Raw genomic sequence first — 13294 nt, 5'->3', positions numbered from 1 at the left:
AAATCGACTTCATAGAACTTTATACTTTATATTAAATATAAATTTAGATTTTATACCTTCAATTGATTAATAATATAATTTTGTTTAGTGACATAAAAAAGATAAGTTTGTTTAAGTGCAACTTTTTGATGACCTCAATTTGCGTCTACAAAAGTTTAACGGAGGGAATAAGTGAATAACTAACAAATCAATCTCAAAAGAAAAAATCTTAGTTAACAAAAATAAAGATCTTTAGAAAAAGTTTAGTGAACATTAGACTCTCAAACATTAGTAAGTAAACGCTCAACCGCATAATCGTAAAAACCATCCACAACCGATTCACATATTATGGCTAACTGTAAAACGCGGGTGGTCGTGGATATAATTTTAGATAATTTTTAATTTACGGTTTAGTTCCGGATTCGTTATTTTAAAAACTGCGAAAATCCAACCGCAACCGTATATTATACAAACTAATATATATTTCTAATAAAATATTTAAAATGTACACATAAATAAAATTACCCGAGTTTGAAACTTGGACTTGGTCCAATATAAATAAATTTCGAAAAGTTTTACATCAACTTTTATATTTTATGATTACCTTTTCTTTTATAATATGTGACTAGACTATTAAATTTATTTGTCATTTGAACTTATTAAATTTTTAGAATTATTGAATTTTTTTGTTAAACCTTATAAATTTCATATGCAATATTTATTAAAGTTAATTTTTTTTAATTATTTGAGCGGTTGAATCACAAAACCAACCGCAGCCAACCGCAATTACATGTTGCGTGGATTTGATTGATTTTTATATACAATTGATTTGGTTGCGAATGTAGATATTGGAAAACCGCAAATTGCGGTTTGGTTTGATTTTTACCCTCCAACCGACCAAACCGCACCGTATATACCCCTAATTAATAGATTGAAAAATGCACAAATAAAAACGTATAACAAATTTAAAAATTGGATGAAAAAGATAAATTGATCGGATGTTATTCGCAGGTGCAAGGTAGAGTATATTTTTGATACACGATAACATAACATGCAAACGAGGTGATAATTTTATATTTGAAATTATATTTTCGAGACACGAACATGAAAAATAGCGAAATAAACAAATAAATAAACATTTGTAAAGAAATATTGTATATATAATTTTTACACAAACAAAATTTGAAATAGCTTCAAATTTAAGTTTAACAAGATTTGACTTGACTTTAATTGATATGAATTATTAATTTATGATAAGTTAGCCGAAAATTTGATTATTAAATATTTTAATTTATTTGAAAAGTTACATAAATATTAAATACCAAATTAAACGAGGGTCGTACTTTACTCCTTAGGTTTAGCAATCAAGATACACACAAAAAACACCACGGACAATGACGGGGTAAGCTGAAGGAATTGCAGTGTTGTACTTGTTGGAGCATTATAAGAAAAAAGTTTGTTATAGAATTCCTTAATAAATTATTCATTCATTATATTTGAAAGAACAAAAACATGCCCAAATTGAAATTGGAATCGAAGAGATCATCGATGCACTATAATCTTCTTCTTCTGCGAAAAGGCTCCATCCAGAGGTTTTATTTTTTTTACTTACTTGTATACTCCCCCCGCCTGCATTTTTGTTTTTCTTGCCTTCATGTTTAAATTTCCGCAGTCTGGCGATTGTGTCTCATCAAGACGGTTACGACCTTCTTTCTGAACAAGGTTTCCAAATAGGGAGTCCTGATACAACGTGTGAAACAATTATTGAAGAAGCGACTGAGGTATTACAGTTTTTCTTGCTCAGTATTATGTTTGTAATTATAAGGTTTACATTGTTACCATTGAACAGTGGACCAAAATGTCATTTCTGAGTGTTGAATGGCCCGAAATGTCACTTTTGAAAATAATGACCTGAAATATCACTTCATAACGGCACTTTGTCTACCAGTTTGTTTTTTTTTTCAAAATGTAAAACGGTACACTATGTACCGTTTTGATACTTTATTTTTTTTAATTTTTTCTATAATGTGCAAAACGTTAGTTGAAATAGCGTTTTGGTTCAAAACGGTACATCATATAGCGTTTTGTATCAAAACGTAAAAATTCAAAATGCCAAAACGTCATACGAAGTATCGTTTTAGGTTTTTTGCATAAACATTACAGGATGTACCGTTTTGAAGTGACATTTAGGGCCATTTTCAACCCCAAAGTGAGATTTAGGGCCACCACCCGTTAACACCAGACCACAGAAGTATGCTTGTGGCCTCTAATTTATGCAAACATTAACAATCATACTTTCTAAAATTAACTTTTCAATTTGAATATACTTTCAATCTCAATTTAAATCTTAAAAGTTACCATCTTTCTCTGGAACAAAATCTTATATTTATTACCTTCGTTTTCTTTTTCTCTGGGTTGAAGAAACTAAGACAGTTTTATTGATTTCAAATTGTTGAGAAAGTAAAGAGGTTGATATTATTGAGGTTGATAATATCTAGTTTGTCATTTTAGAATATTGTGTTGAACCTCTTTCTCCGGCTACTCAGTTTTCAGAGTTCTTTGTATCTCAACCTTTCTTTTGAAAGAGTAAACGATTCATCTTCATTCTCTTCAGTCTTGCATCGTTCCCGTCTTGCACAAACGTGGTCAAATTTTCTCTATAACAGGAGGAGAATGCCGGGGAATGGAAGTGAAGAATATATATATATATATGTTAATTAGTATATACATATTTTTTTTTTGCCAAATTTATAGCAGATTTCATTAATAACATGAAAAAAACTCAATCGGGACAAACCCCCAATTGATCATGCAACCAGGTTGAAAAACAAATAGACGAACTAAATAATTAGCCTCTTTGTTTCCGGATTGCTTAACTGACTGAATAAAAATATTCTGGAAATTAAAAATGAAGATAATGGTTTCTCGAGCAATCCAGCCTGCATCTCCACCGAAAACAGTAGCTTCACAATTGACCCTCACATTAATTCCATGGATAGTACAATGTTCAGAGGACTAGTTGCAAAAACTGAGAGGGCCCTCGTGTTATGAACAAAAATATTTTGTGAGAGGTGAGCACATGCGATTTTCACTACCGTTCCAAAAGCACCCTAGCTATCTACCTGCCGGACACCAGCTATAAACCTGCCGAAAGTGTTGTTGATGCGAGATATCCAGATCTTCCAATACACCATAAAATCCATTTTCAACACATTGCATAAAGCGAGACACATCGCACAAAACGAGACAATCAAACACATAAATAACAACTCAATTAAACGAAACGAAAAAGAATCGAATTTTTGAACAAAATTCGATATTTATTGAAAGAAAGTTAAAAACAAATGGAAAAAATGTTGTATGGATGAAGAGAGAGGATGGAGATAGTAATGAAGATGGGTAGAAAGGTTGAAAAAGGAGGTGTGATGAATTAGGGTTAATGAAAAATGGGGCGGCCGACTCTCATCGAGAGAGAGAGAATTAGGGTTCTAGAGTTTGGTGGTCGAGCATTTTATATTAGTATATACATATTAAGTGTAGAGATAATTAATATATTAATCTATATGTTTTACATGCAGGTTAGTAATATTTTAAATATAGGTTATATATATTAAGCCCAAGTGTTAAGGGGTCATAATCCATTAAGTTATTCGAATGGAGTTTCTATTCCCTATATAATTATTATAATCCCCACATTAATTTGACTTTATTATTTATACATTATTGAAATATTTAATTTGGTCTCATGCATCATATTATATGTATCTCAATTTTTTTTATTTCATTTTTGTAGAGGATTTGTACATATATGCATTTTTGTACCCGCAGTTTATACTTGTTTGACTCACACATATTCTCGTTCGATACAAGATATTAATTGATTGGAAAATTATACATTCATCAAAGTGTAACCAAATTAATATCATAACTAATCTCATGTCGAAGACCAAGGAATATATGTTCTTTTGTGATTTGAACGAACGTGTTGTCAATCAGATGTTGTTCGTGTAAAGTTTCACATTTAATATTGTACTTACGGCAATCAAGACTTTAGGTGGAGTTTAAATTTAAACAAAGTAGATGGTTACTACCTTCTTTTTGAACAAGGTTTCCAAATAGGGAGTCCTGATACAATGTGTGATAATTATTGATGAAGCGACTGAGGTATTACAGTTTTTCTTGCTCAGTATTATGTTTGTAATTATAAGGTGTACATTGTTAACATCAGACCAAAAGATGCATGCTTCGTGTGGCCTATGAATTCTGCAACAGTTAGTAGTTTTCAACTAAACAATCATATTTTCTATGATTAACTTTCCAATTTGTATTTACCTTCAATCTCATTTTAAATCTTAGAAGTTACTATCTTTCTCTGGAACAAAATCTTATATTTATTATCTTTGTTTTCGTTTCATATTACCTATGAGGTAGTTGCAGCACCTGGTTGTTTCCGTGTAATAAATGGAACTGCTAGCTTCTCAAGAATATAAATATTTAGACACTATGTTAGTGTTCTATTGACGATTTTTTTCTAAATGACTATTAACCACATAGAAAATAAAACAAATTTATTGCGTCATTTAAGTTATATCGCACTCTTTTATTGGGTCGTTGGAAAACATGATATCTGACAACATAATTATTTGCTTTCATAAGCTACCAACAGTTGGAGATGCACAATATTAGCGCTTAAATCTATACAATATGTAGATAAATTTGTTGCTCAATATCATAAGCGGCGCACTGCATAAAATAATTAGTTGTGAATAATTATATCATCTACTTATCAATATTCTAGAAAATATTAATATGATAATAAGATATATGGTAGGTGATAAGTTGATGAAGCTCTTGCTTCCCCTCAAATTCATTTTCCCGTACTTAAACTTAAGGTACAAATTGGTAATATGGTGATCATACTTGAAGAGATTTATGATAGAAAGTCCTTTAAGATGTCCAAGAGTCTTTGAAATTTGAACAATTTTACATCGACTTTATACTCCTCAATGGTTTTCTAAAAGTACCACCCAACCGACCAAATATACCGAGTATGTTAAGCTAGTAGCAGGGTTCGGGAAGTTTGTGATATACACCGACAAGAATGAAGATTTTGTTTTCTGAAAGACCTTAGCTTTGACAATGCAATTAAAAGATCATACCAAACATGATACAAACATGAGACACAAAAAAAGTCATCAAGCAAGAAACATATATCAAACATGCAGTACACTAAGGAGAGGGAGATAATACACAAAAGATGGTAAACAATAACTGTAAATCGAAGACTTTCTTCCACTTACGCCTCAAATTATGAGACTATCTATTCTGTTAGACTAATCCACTATAATTTCCCATCTTCGAGAACTCCTATTTGAGGGTATGATCCTAAACATTTATGAGAACTTCAGTTGCTCGTCCCATGTCCTTCTTGGCCTCCGTCTCCTTCTCAGTCTTGAGAATCATATCAATGGGACTTGATTACAAATACAATTCCCAACTCCTAAATAAAAAAAAATAAACCTAAAACTCGGCCCATAACTAGTTGTGCATCACCAATCAGCCGCTGCTACTGATCATGATCTCAATCAATCACGAATTGTTGTTTAATTCGAGAACGAAAAAAATTAGAAAAGAAAATGCAAAAAAAAATCAGAGAGAGAAGTATATTTGGAAAAATAATCAAAAGAAAAAAGGGAAGAAAGGGAAGGAAGAAAAAAATAGTGGGGAAAAGGCTACCAGGGGACTACTATGGTAGAGACGAAGGCAGTAACCCTAATATTTTTATTACAAATGATACCAAAACTTGTAGTTCTTATTATAAAATATGTCCTTTGTTTTCAAGAAATTTCAATTCCCTTAGATTTTAGGAAATTACAATCCAGAAAACACAAAATAGGCCCTGAATTGCAGATGTGTTAGATTAGTCCTTGAACTTCAATATTTTGACAATTCAACCCTTGCAACTTCTGTTCCTTAATGTTTCAACCGCAAACCTTCTGTGTAGTGGCAATTTTCCCGTTACGTGTATTAACTCATTGATATGAAGCATAAAATAATTAAATTCTTTGTTAGCTATTTTATATTATTATTTAGATATAAGAATGTTGGTAATTTAATTATATTATCAACATTCTAGATTATTGTAGTTAAAGAAAAAGGATTTGTTTTCGTTAATTAATTATAGTTGGTTTCAAGAAATTACTTGGCTTCCAACTAATTGCTATCTATATAATCTAATGAAATATTGTATTATGAAATTGAGTTGAATTATATGAATTAATTCTAAGGATTTTTTGTGTTTTTGTTGTTTCTCTATGTAAATTGGTATTTATCCTTGTTTTACCTCTTTCCCCGTTCTGCATCAAGTGGTATCAATAGTCAGCGTGTATATGGAGGTTGTTAGTGAACACTGGGTAGAAGAAACTAAGACTCAGTTTTATTGTTTTCAAATTGTTGAGGAAGTAAAGAGGTTGATATTGTTGAAGTTGATAATATCTAGTTTGTCATTTTAGAATATTGTGCTGAACCTCCTTCTGCTCTAGTCAGTTTTCGGAGTTCTTTGTAACCATTCTTTAAAAGAGTAAACGATTCATTTTCATTCTCTTTAGTCTTGCATCGTTCCTTTCTTGTAGGAACGTGGTCTAATTTTCTCTATAACAAGAGGAGAATTATAGAGGAGAATGATGGGAATGGAAGTGAAGAATATTTATATGTTATTAATTAGTATATACATATTAAGTGTAGAGATAATTAATATATTAATCTATATGTTTTATATGCAGGCTGGTAATATTTAAATATAGGTTATTTATATTAAGCCCAAGTGTTACGGGGTCATAATCCATTAGGTTATTTGAATGGGGTTTCTATTCCCTATATAATCATTATAATCCCCACAGATTAATTTGACTTTATTATTTAGATATTATTGAGATATTTAATTTGGTCTCATGCATCAATCATATGTATCTCAATTTTTTATTTTATTTTTGTAGAGGATTTGTACATATATGCATCTTTGTACCCGCAGTTTATACTTGTTTCACTCGCACATATGCTCGTTTGATACAAAAGATTAATTGATTGGAAAATTATACATTCATCAAGTGTAACCAAATTAATATCATAACTAATCTCATGTCGAAGGCCAATGAAAATATGTTCTTTTGTGATATGAACGAACACGTCGTCAATCAGATGTTGTTCGTCTTAAATGAAATAGATGGTGTGTACCATGCGCGACCACTACGTGTCTTTTTTACATGACTTGCTAATTTGCAAATTTTATTTTTCAAACTTACAAGAAACATAATAATATGTCAAATTAGTGTAGATATGGAACTCGTCATGAATCCAAATTTCGGATCATCAAAATCGTCAAAGCATACAAAGACTCACGAGTTTAAGTTAGAGTTATATTCCCTTTTCTTATGCACACACAATATCAATATGAACTATTTAAGTATTTCTTATTTAATTTATGTAACATTTGTTTCATTTAGCCAACAATGTAAATGAAATAAATTGGAACAATTTTTTTTATGAAATGATCATTTAAGCAATCTGCATCCTGCATCCTCTAAGGGAAGACATAATATTTGGATGATGTATCAAGGGTAAATAATTGTTTACTTATAGAAGGTATATGGTTTGTTGTTATTCTTTTTAACTATGGATTGTATTGTGTTCACCCAAACATCTTGGATAAAAGCATGACTATGACTAATTGCATAAGTTGGCCATGCCCCCCTCCCAGTTAAAGCAAATATGTACGAGTAAGTGATCTCTGTTACCATTTCTACACTTGCTCTCAACTTTGTTAAAACGATACTCACTATGTATAATGTAGTTGACAATCATATGGTAATGAACAATACTTATTAAATGAAGTAATCTTTATTGCTTGACATAAAATAACTATGCGTATGCATTTATTTAGAAAAAAAACTATGCATATGTGTAACACCCCAGTCCCCTCATCGAGGAGATTTGGGACCTATGTGAAGTTTATAAGGCGAAGTACTACTACTATGTGCATCAAGAAATCATGATCTTTTAAGGAATGTGGTGAGCTTGTTGTTTACTCAAGTTGGCTACATTTGGGTCAGTAGGCTTCAGCTTATTTCGGGCTCAGAATAAAGACTTGGCCCGGTTTTCGAAAAAGGCTCGGGATTGAGATTTGACCCGTGTTGTCACCAATGGTATCAGAGCCAACTTCGAAAGCTTGATTCGTCAAGTTGCCGGAGGCAGGGACACGAAGGCTAGTGGTATTATCCCACAATGGACAGAGGTCCGGAGGTGGGGACACGAAACCAACTGGTATTATCCCACAATGACTACAGAGGAACGATTCAGACTTATGGGTTGTCTGTTTGGGCTTGACGAGGATGTCAGGAGTTTAAGTGGGGAAGTTCGTAACAACCCAGTCCCCACATCAAGGAGATTTGGGACTTATGTTCAGTTTATAAGGCAAAGTATTTGGGACTTATGTTCAGTTTATAAGGCAAAGTATTGCTATGTGTACAAACAAATTATGATCTTTTGGGGCCTGTGGTGAGATTGTTGTTTACTCAAGTCGGCTGCGTTTGGGTCAGTAGGATTGGCTTATTTCGGACTCCGACCCGGGACTTGACTTGGGTTTCGAAAAGGATTCGTGATTTGACCTGGGTTGTCACAATGTGCATTTGTTTTAACTGCGGATTACGGATTATTATTTTTCTCAATGTATAAACTAAATAATGATTTTAAGTAATCAAATCTCCTGAAACGGTTGGAGGCCTTAACTGGTTTATATATTAAATTCGACACTCGCTCGTCCTTATGAGTGCAGAAAAACAACATACAAATCAATATACAAACTAGTAAAAACAAATGGGGTGGGAGCACACAAACCTCCTTTCTAAATTGCGCTCTGATACCATATTAACTAACCAACTCTCTCAAAACCTTAAGATGGTCGGAGAAATTCCTAATTTTCTAAATTATTATATTCAGCAAATGAAATTTTATAAAAATAAATATCTTTTTTTAATGAAAGGGTATATTGGGGCTCGACAAGGGTAACATTGGTCATACCATAACTATTGCGACCGAGACTTATAAAAAGGGGCTTTCATTAGGTTTTTATTTATAGTTCATAACAGGGCGAACGCGGCGGCGGTGACTACAATCGAGTCGACAACCAAATCACAAAATCCTTACACCACCACTGCTTATTCCGGAACTTCAAAGGTAATTCTGCTCTTTTCGTCTATTACCTTGTCACAGATCTAGCTATTAAAGTTAAAACAGCCTATTTTAATCTGAATTATATGTCTTTATGGTGATTTTATCAATGTATTGTTTAAGATTAGTGTAGCATTGATGTCTTCCTCGGGTCCATATGCTTCTAGCATAAACCGGATATCTAGTCTATAATCTAGATTCCTAAGCTATATCTGTTATTTCTGTTTGCAGTAGCTTCCTCTAGCTATAAATGTTCTGAATAACCTTTCTATTAACAGAATTTGCCATTTTTAAATTCGATTCTAATGACACACCTTATCTCCATAGGAAAGCATTTAATTACTGCATACAGAGCCATACTGGCCCTGACATTAGCTACTCTATCTAGCCTGATTAGTTACATTTTTTAAAGAAAATAATTATTACTACATAAAGAGTGGGAAGAATTTGGAAGCTATTGGTTGATCTTTCAAAATTGACTGCTAAATTTACTGTATGGTCAACCTTTGAAGGGACAGTAGGTCAAAAATTTCTGTGTCAAATATAGCAACGTTTTGGTGCTGCGTGTTCTCTTGGATTGTGTTTATTATCTTAAAATTTTCTCTCAGGAAAATGCCTTCGTCTGCAACCATTGTAAACGATTCTGAGAAGGGTGACTGTGTTCAGAAACAATCCTCCAGTACTTCTGGTGTACGAAGTAATACTACGACCAGCGAAGTAACTGGTGCTCCAAGAAATGCTACGACTGCACAAACCTCAAGAAAGCAACCAGGAAAGAGAAAAAGGTCATGTGGCCGCACTAGCTTGGCCAAAGGAGATGGACAACCTTCAAGTGAGGCCAATGTTAATCCTCCAAGGTCAAGGAGAACAATCTCTACAAGGTTTGGTGAGGATGACATGACTACTGCAGATCGAGCCATCTCAGACTCACAACTTGTTGGAGGTACTGCTGATGTTCCTCTTCCTTCTACAGGAAGAGGTCAAGGGAGGAGGAGCATCTCTCGTAGGAACACTAGGTCATCTAGAACTTACGATACGCCTGGTTCAAGCTCGGAAAGAGCTGATGAAGAACCTGATATAGAACCTGGTTCCAGTGATACTAGGGTTGCTGAGGATGATTTGACACCCACAGAGAGGAGAATCCCTGACACACAACTTCTCCGCAACTTAGGGAAGCACCCCTCGGTGTATGCTAGAGCAGGACAGGTAAGACATATAGCTACTTACTATTACTCTTCAGGTCCATCATTTTTCTTAGTAGGGTAGAAACATAATTATGGTTATTTTAATGTGCAGAATCCTCCGACAAAAGGTCTTTATTTTCGGGGTGCTTGGAGAAATGCAGTAAAACTGTATCGTGCAGCAAATGATCAGTACAAGCAACTATTTATTGATGCTGGTTTCGGAGATTTTCTCCAGATTGAGCCGGTAGACCTTCCCCAGGGATACCTTATCGCCTTGACAGAGAGGTGGTTTGCTGAGACAAATACACTCCACTTGCCCTGCTGCGAGCTTGGTCCAACTCCATTGGACTGGACTATGATCACTGGGCTACGTTTCGGAGGTCAACCCATTGAACTAGACACCGAATATGACAAGAAAAAAGTCCGGAGACTTCTTGGATTACGTAGAGAGGATCTTTTCTCGGGAAATAGACTTTGCTTGAATAATATTATACCTTCGAAAGATGAGGTGATGGCTGTTCCACCAACCAGAGAAGCAATGGAAGGAATTTTTCGCCGATTGTTCCTTTATGTAATTGGTAGTTGTTTCTTTGGTAACAGCCGTTCAGTGATGCATTTTGAGCTCTTGCAGTTTCTAGAAGATATTGATGCTGTGAAAAATTATGATTGGGGGGCAATAACATATGCAGCCTTCCTTTCCGGAATGAGGAAAAAGGTTACTGGACGGATAGGAGCTTTCACAGCGTTCTGGCAGTTTTTACTGGTACATATTGTATTTTCTTTGTATATTTTGTAATATTTTCTCCTCAAAGATGGTTTCCACTTTCTTGTAATTATTTCCCAACTTCAAGTTGGAGATTTTTTTTTGAAAATTTTTGTTGGCCAAGTGAGCGTGTGTTTTTCTTAATATTGTATGTCGATTTCATTCTTTGTTCTTATTCTAGTTCTGGGCTTTCGAGTATCTGAGTATATCTCGTCCGGAGCACTCCGAGGAGGGTGAAAAAGCCTTTCCAAGGGCTATGCGCTGGAAGTTTGCAAAAAATATTGGCACTCTTGATAATTCAGAACTTACTGCTTCTCGCTGTCAGTTGGATGATGTTGATGATGTGGCCCAGGTTGATAGTCAATTGAGTCTGCTGTTTTCTTTTGTATATTGCTTCTCTAAATTTTCTTTCTTTCTACAGGTGACTTGGGAACCTTACGTAGAGGTTGAAATTTATGATGGCATTGGATCCTCAATTGATCTTGCAAAAAATAGGGTACGATTTATGAGCTTAGACACCTGGGAATACTATCTTGGGGAAAGATGTCGACGACAGTTAGGTCTATCTTGTCTGGTTCCTCAAAATCCTCCAAAGAAGATGTATGGACAACAGAATAAAAAGAAAAGACAGAGTAAAGATGAACAACAGAGTAAAAATGAACCTGCGAATCATATAAACAGTGGAAGATCAGCGGCAACTTTGGTGAGGAATGACATAAAAGATTATGCCTCCTGGTTTGCAAATAATTCAGTCGGTAAAATTGTTGATGTAAATCAACTAATTGGTGGACCTGACATTGGGAGAAAGGTCATGAGCCACTGGATGGTGAGCACCTATGTGTATATATTTATATCAAGTTGTTATCATATGCTTTGTGAATGTTCTTGTCAGCTTATTATCTTGTTATTTTTAGGCGACACACCAACCAGAAATGATTCTTGTCCCTGAATCGGAAGTCAAGGAAATAACAGAAGCTCTTGGTACCGCTGATGCTGAGCTTAACAAGCTTCAAGAGGAGTTGGTAAGATTTGTTATTTCCTTTCATTGGCTTCTATATATTTTATCAATATTATTTCTCATAGAATAGGATGGACAAATGTAAATTTTGTGTTATTTTACAGTCTCAAATTAGAAGAGGTTCGTATTCCTAAGGAAAGAAAATGGTCTTCTAAGCAAGCTCCAGAAATGGTCAGTCTGCTACTATTTGTATTGATTGCTTTACCTACCTCATCCTTTGCTTAAATTTGTTTTCGATGCTATCTTCATCAGTTACGAGGGATTCTGAGTATATGACAAGTATCTGTGAATCCGACTTGCATGTGTGCAAAAAGCAACTGGTAGAGATTCAAATTGTGCAGAGTTTTAACCCATGTCAGAACTAAGCCGTCTATTTTAGCTGAGGTTTGATGGCCATTATCCTTGCCCTAAAATGTTAGAATTTCTTTTAATGTTTTGTAGCTGAAACTTTAATATCGGAAAACTTGCTTTAGAATTCAGATGTCCGTATTGTGATTATGGGGCTGTACCGCTGTAGTAAGTGGGAAAGTAGTATATGCAGCAAGTGAAATACCTGTATACAGGCATTATTTGTTATTTAGGAATATTTTCATCTGCATTATGTATGTACACAATATTTTGGTGTATTTCTATTAAGGAGTTTTACTGCAAATAACAATTTTCTCTAGTTATGATTTGGATAACTGGAGGTTTTCTTATCCGTGTTTTCTAAGTGATCACCGAGGCCATACATAAATATTATATTAAGCGACATAACAAAATAAGCTCATTTCTTTTCTTTTCATGTAACTACAATGGAAGGATATTTACAAAGTTGGGTCAAGAAAACGTACACCAAATTTGCTATAATATATTATGTAATCATCACTGTCATGTTATAACTGGATTAAATATCGAGTATTTTTATTAAATTTTGGAATAAATTTTGTTTCTAAATTTAGAAATATACTAAATTTATTAACAAAAAAAAATCAGAAGAGGTAGTTGGAAATGGTTTTTTGTTTCTTTATAAGAAGAAGAATGATGAAATAGAAAATGATTGAAATTACATGATAGTTACAAGTAGTGAGTATTTTAATGATTGAAATTTGTAATTAAGTTATTTATTTATGGAATTTATGATAC

General features: G+C 33.7%; 1 protein-coding gene across 3 annotated transcripts; it reads left to right on the top strand.

Moving 5' to 3' along the window:
- Positions 1-1335: 1335 nt before the first annotated feature.
- On the top strand, positions 1336-12816 carry LOC141699793 (uncharacterized). 3 transcript variants are annotated; one of them, XM_074503621.1, is made up of 10 exons: positions 1336-1571; positions 1652-1760; positions 9123-9210; positions 9813-10410; positions 10501-11151; positions 11333-11503; positions 11573-11977; positions 12066-12173; positions 12274-12340; positions 12422-12816. In XM_074503621.1, the coding sequence occupies exons 4-9, from the start codon at positions 9817-9819 to the stop codon at positions 12301-12303; spliced, it is 1959 nt and encodes a 652-aa protein (XP_074359722.1). In that variant the 5' UTR covers positions 1336-1571; positions 1652-1760; positions 9123-9210; positions 9813-9816; the 3' UTR covers positions 12304-12340; positions 12422-12816. The 3 variants fall into 3 exon arrangements, with proteins under 3 accessions (XP_074359722.1, XP_074359721.1, XP_074359723.1); XM_074503620.1 differs by having other exon boundaries at positions 9113-9210; XM_074503622.1 differs by having other exon boundaries at positions 1336-1760.
- Positions 12817-13294: the final 478 nt, after the last annotated feature.

The sequence above is a fragment of the Apium graveolens genome, unplaced genomic scaffold (assembly GCF_009905375.1).
Source record: "Apium graveolens cultivar Ventura unplaced genomic scaffold, ASM990537v1 ctg1319, whole genome shotgun sequence".
Lineage (NCBI taxonomy): Eukaryota > Viridiplantae > Streptophyta > Magnoliopsida > Apiales > Apiaceae > Apium > Apium graveolens.
This window is presented reverse-complemented; position numbering and strand designations above follow the sequence as displayed.

Excerpts from the sequence above, each read along its gene's own strand:
- LOC141699793 (XM_074503621.1), top strand. The coding sequence starts at position 9,817 with ATGCCTTCGTCTGCAACCATTGTAAACGATTCTGAGAAGGGTGACTGT. Across the intron at positions 10,411-10,500 it reads TGTATGCTAGAGCAGGACAG|AATCCTCCGACAAAAGGTCT; the intron begins GTAAGACATATA and ends TTTAATGTGCAG. Across the intron at positions 11,152-11,332 it reads CGTTCTGGCAGTTTTTACTG|TTCTGGGCTTTCGAGTATCT; the intron begins GTACATATTGTA and ends TTCTTATTCTAG.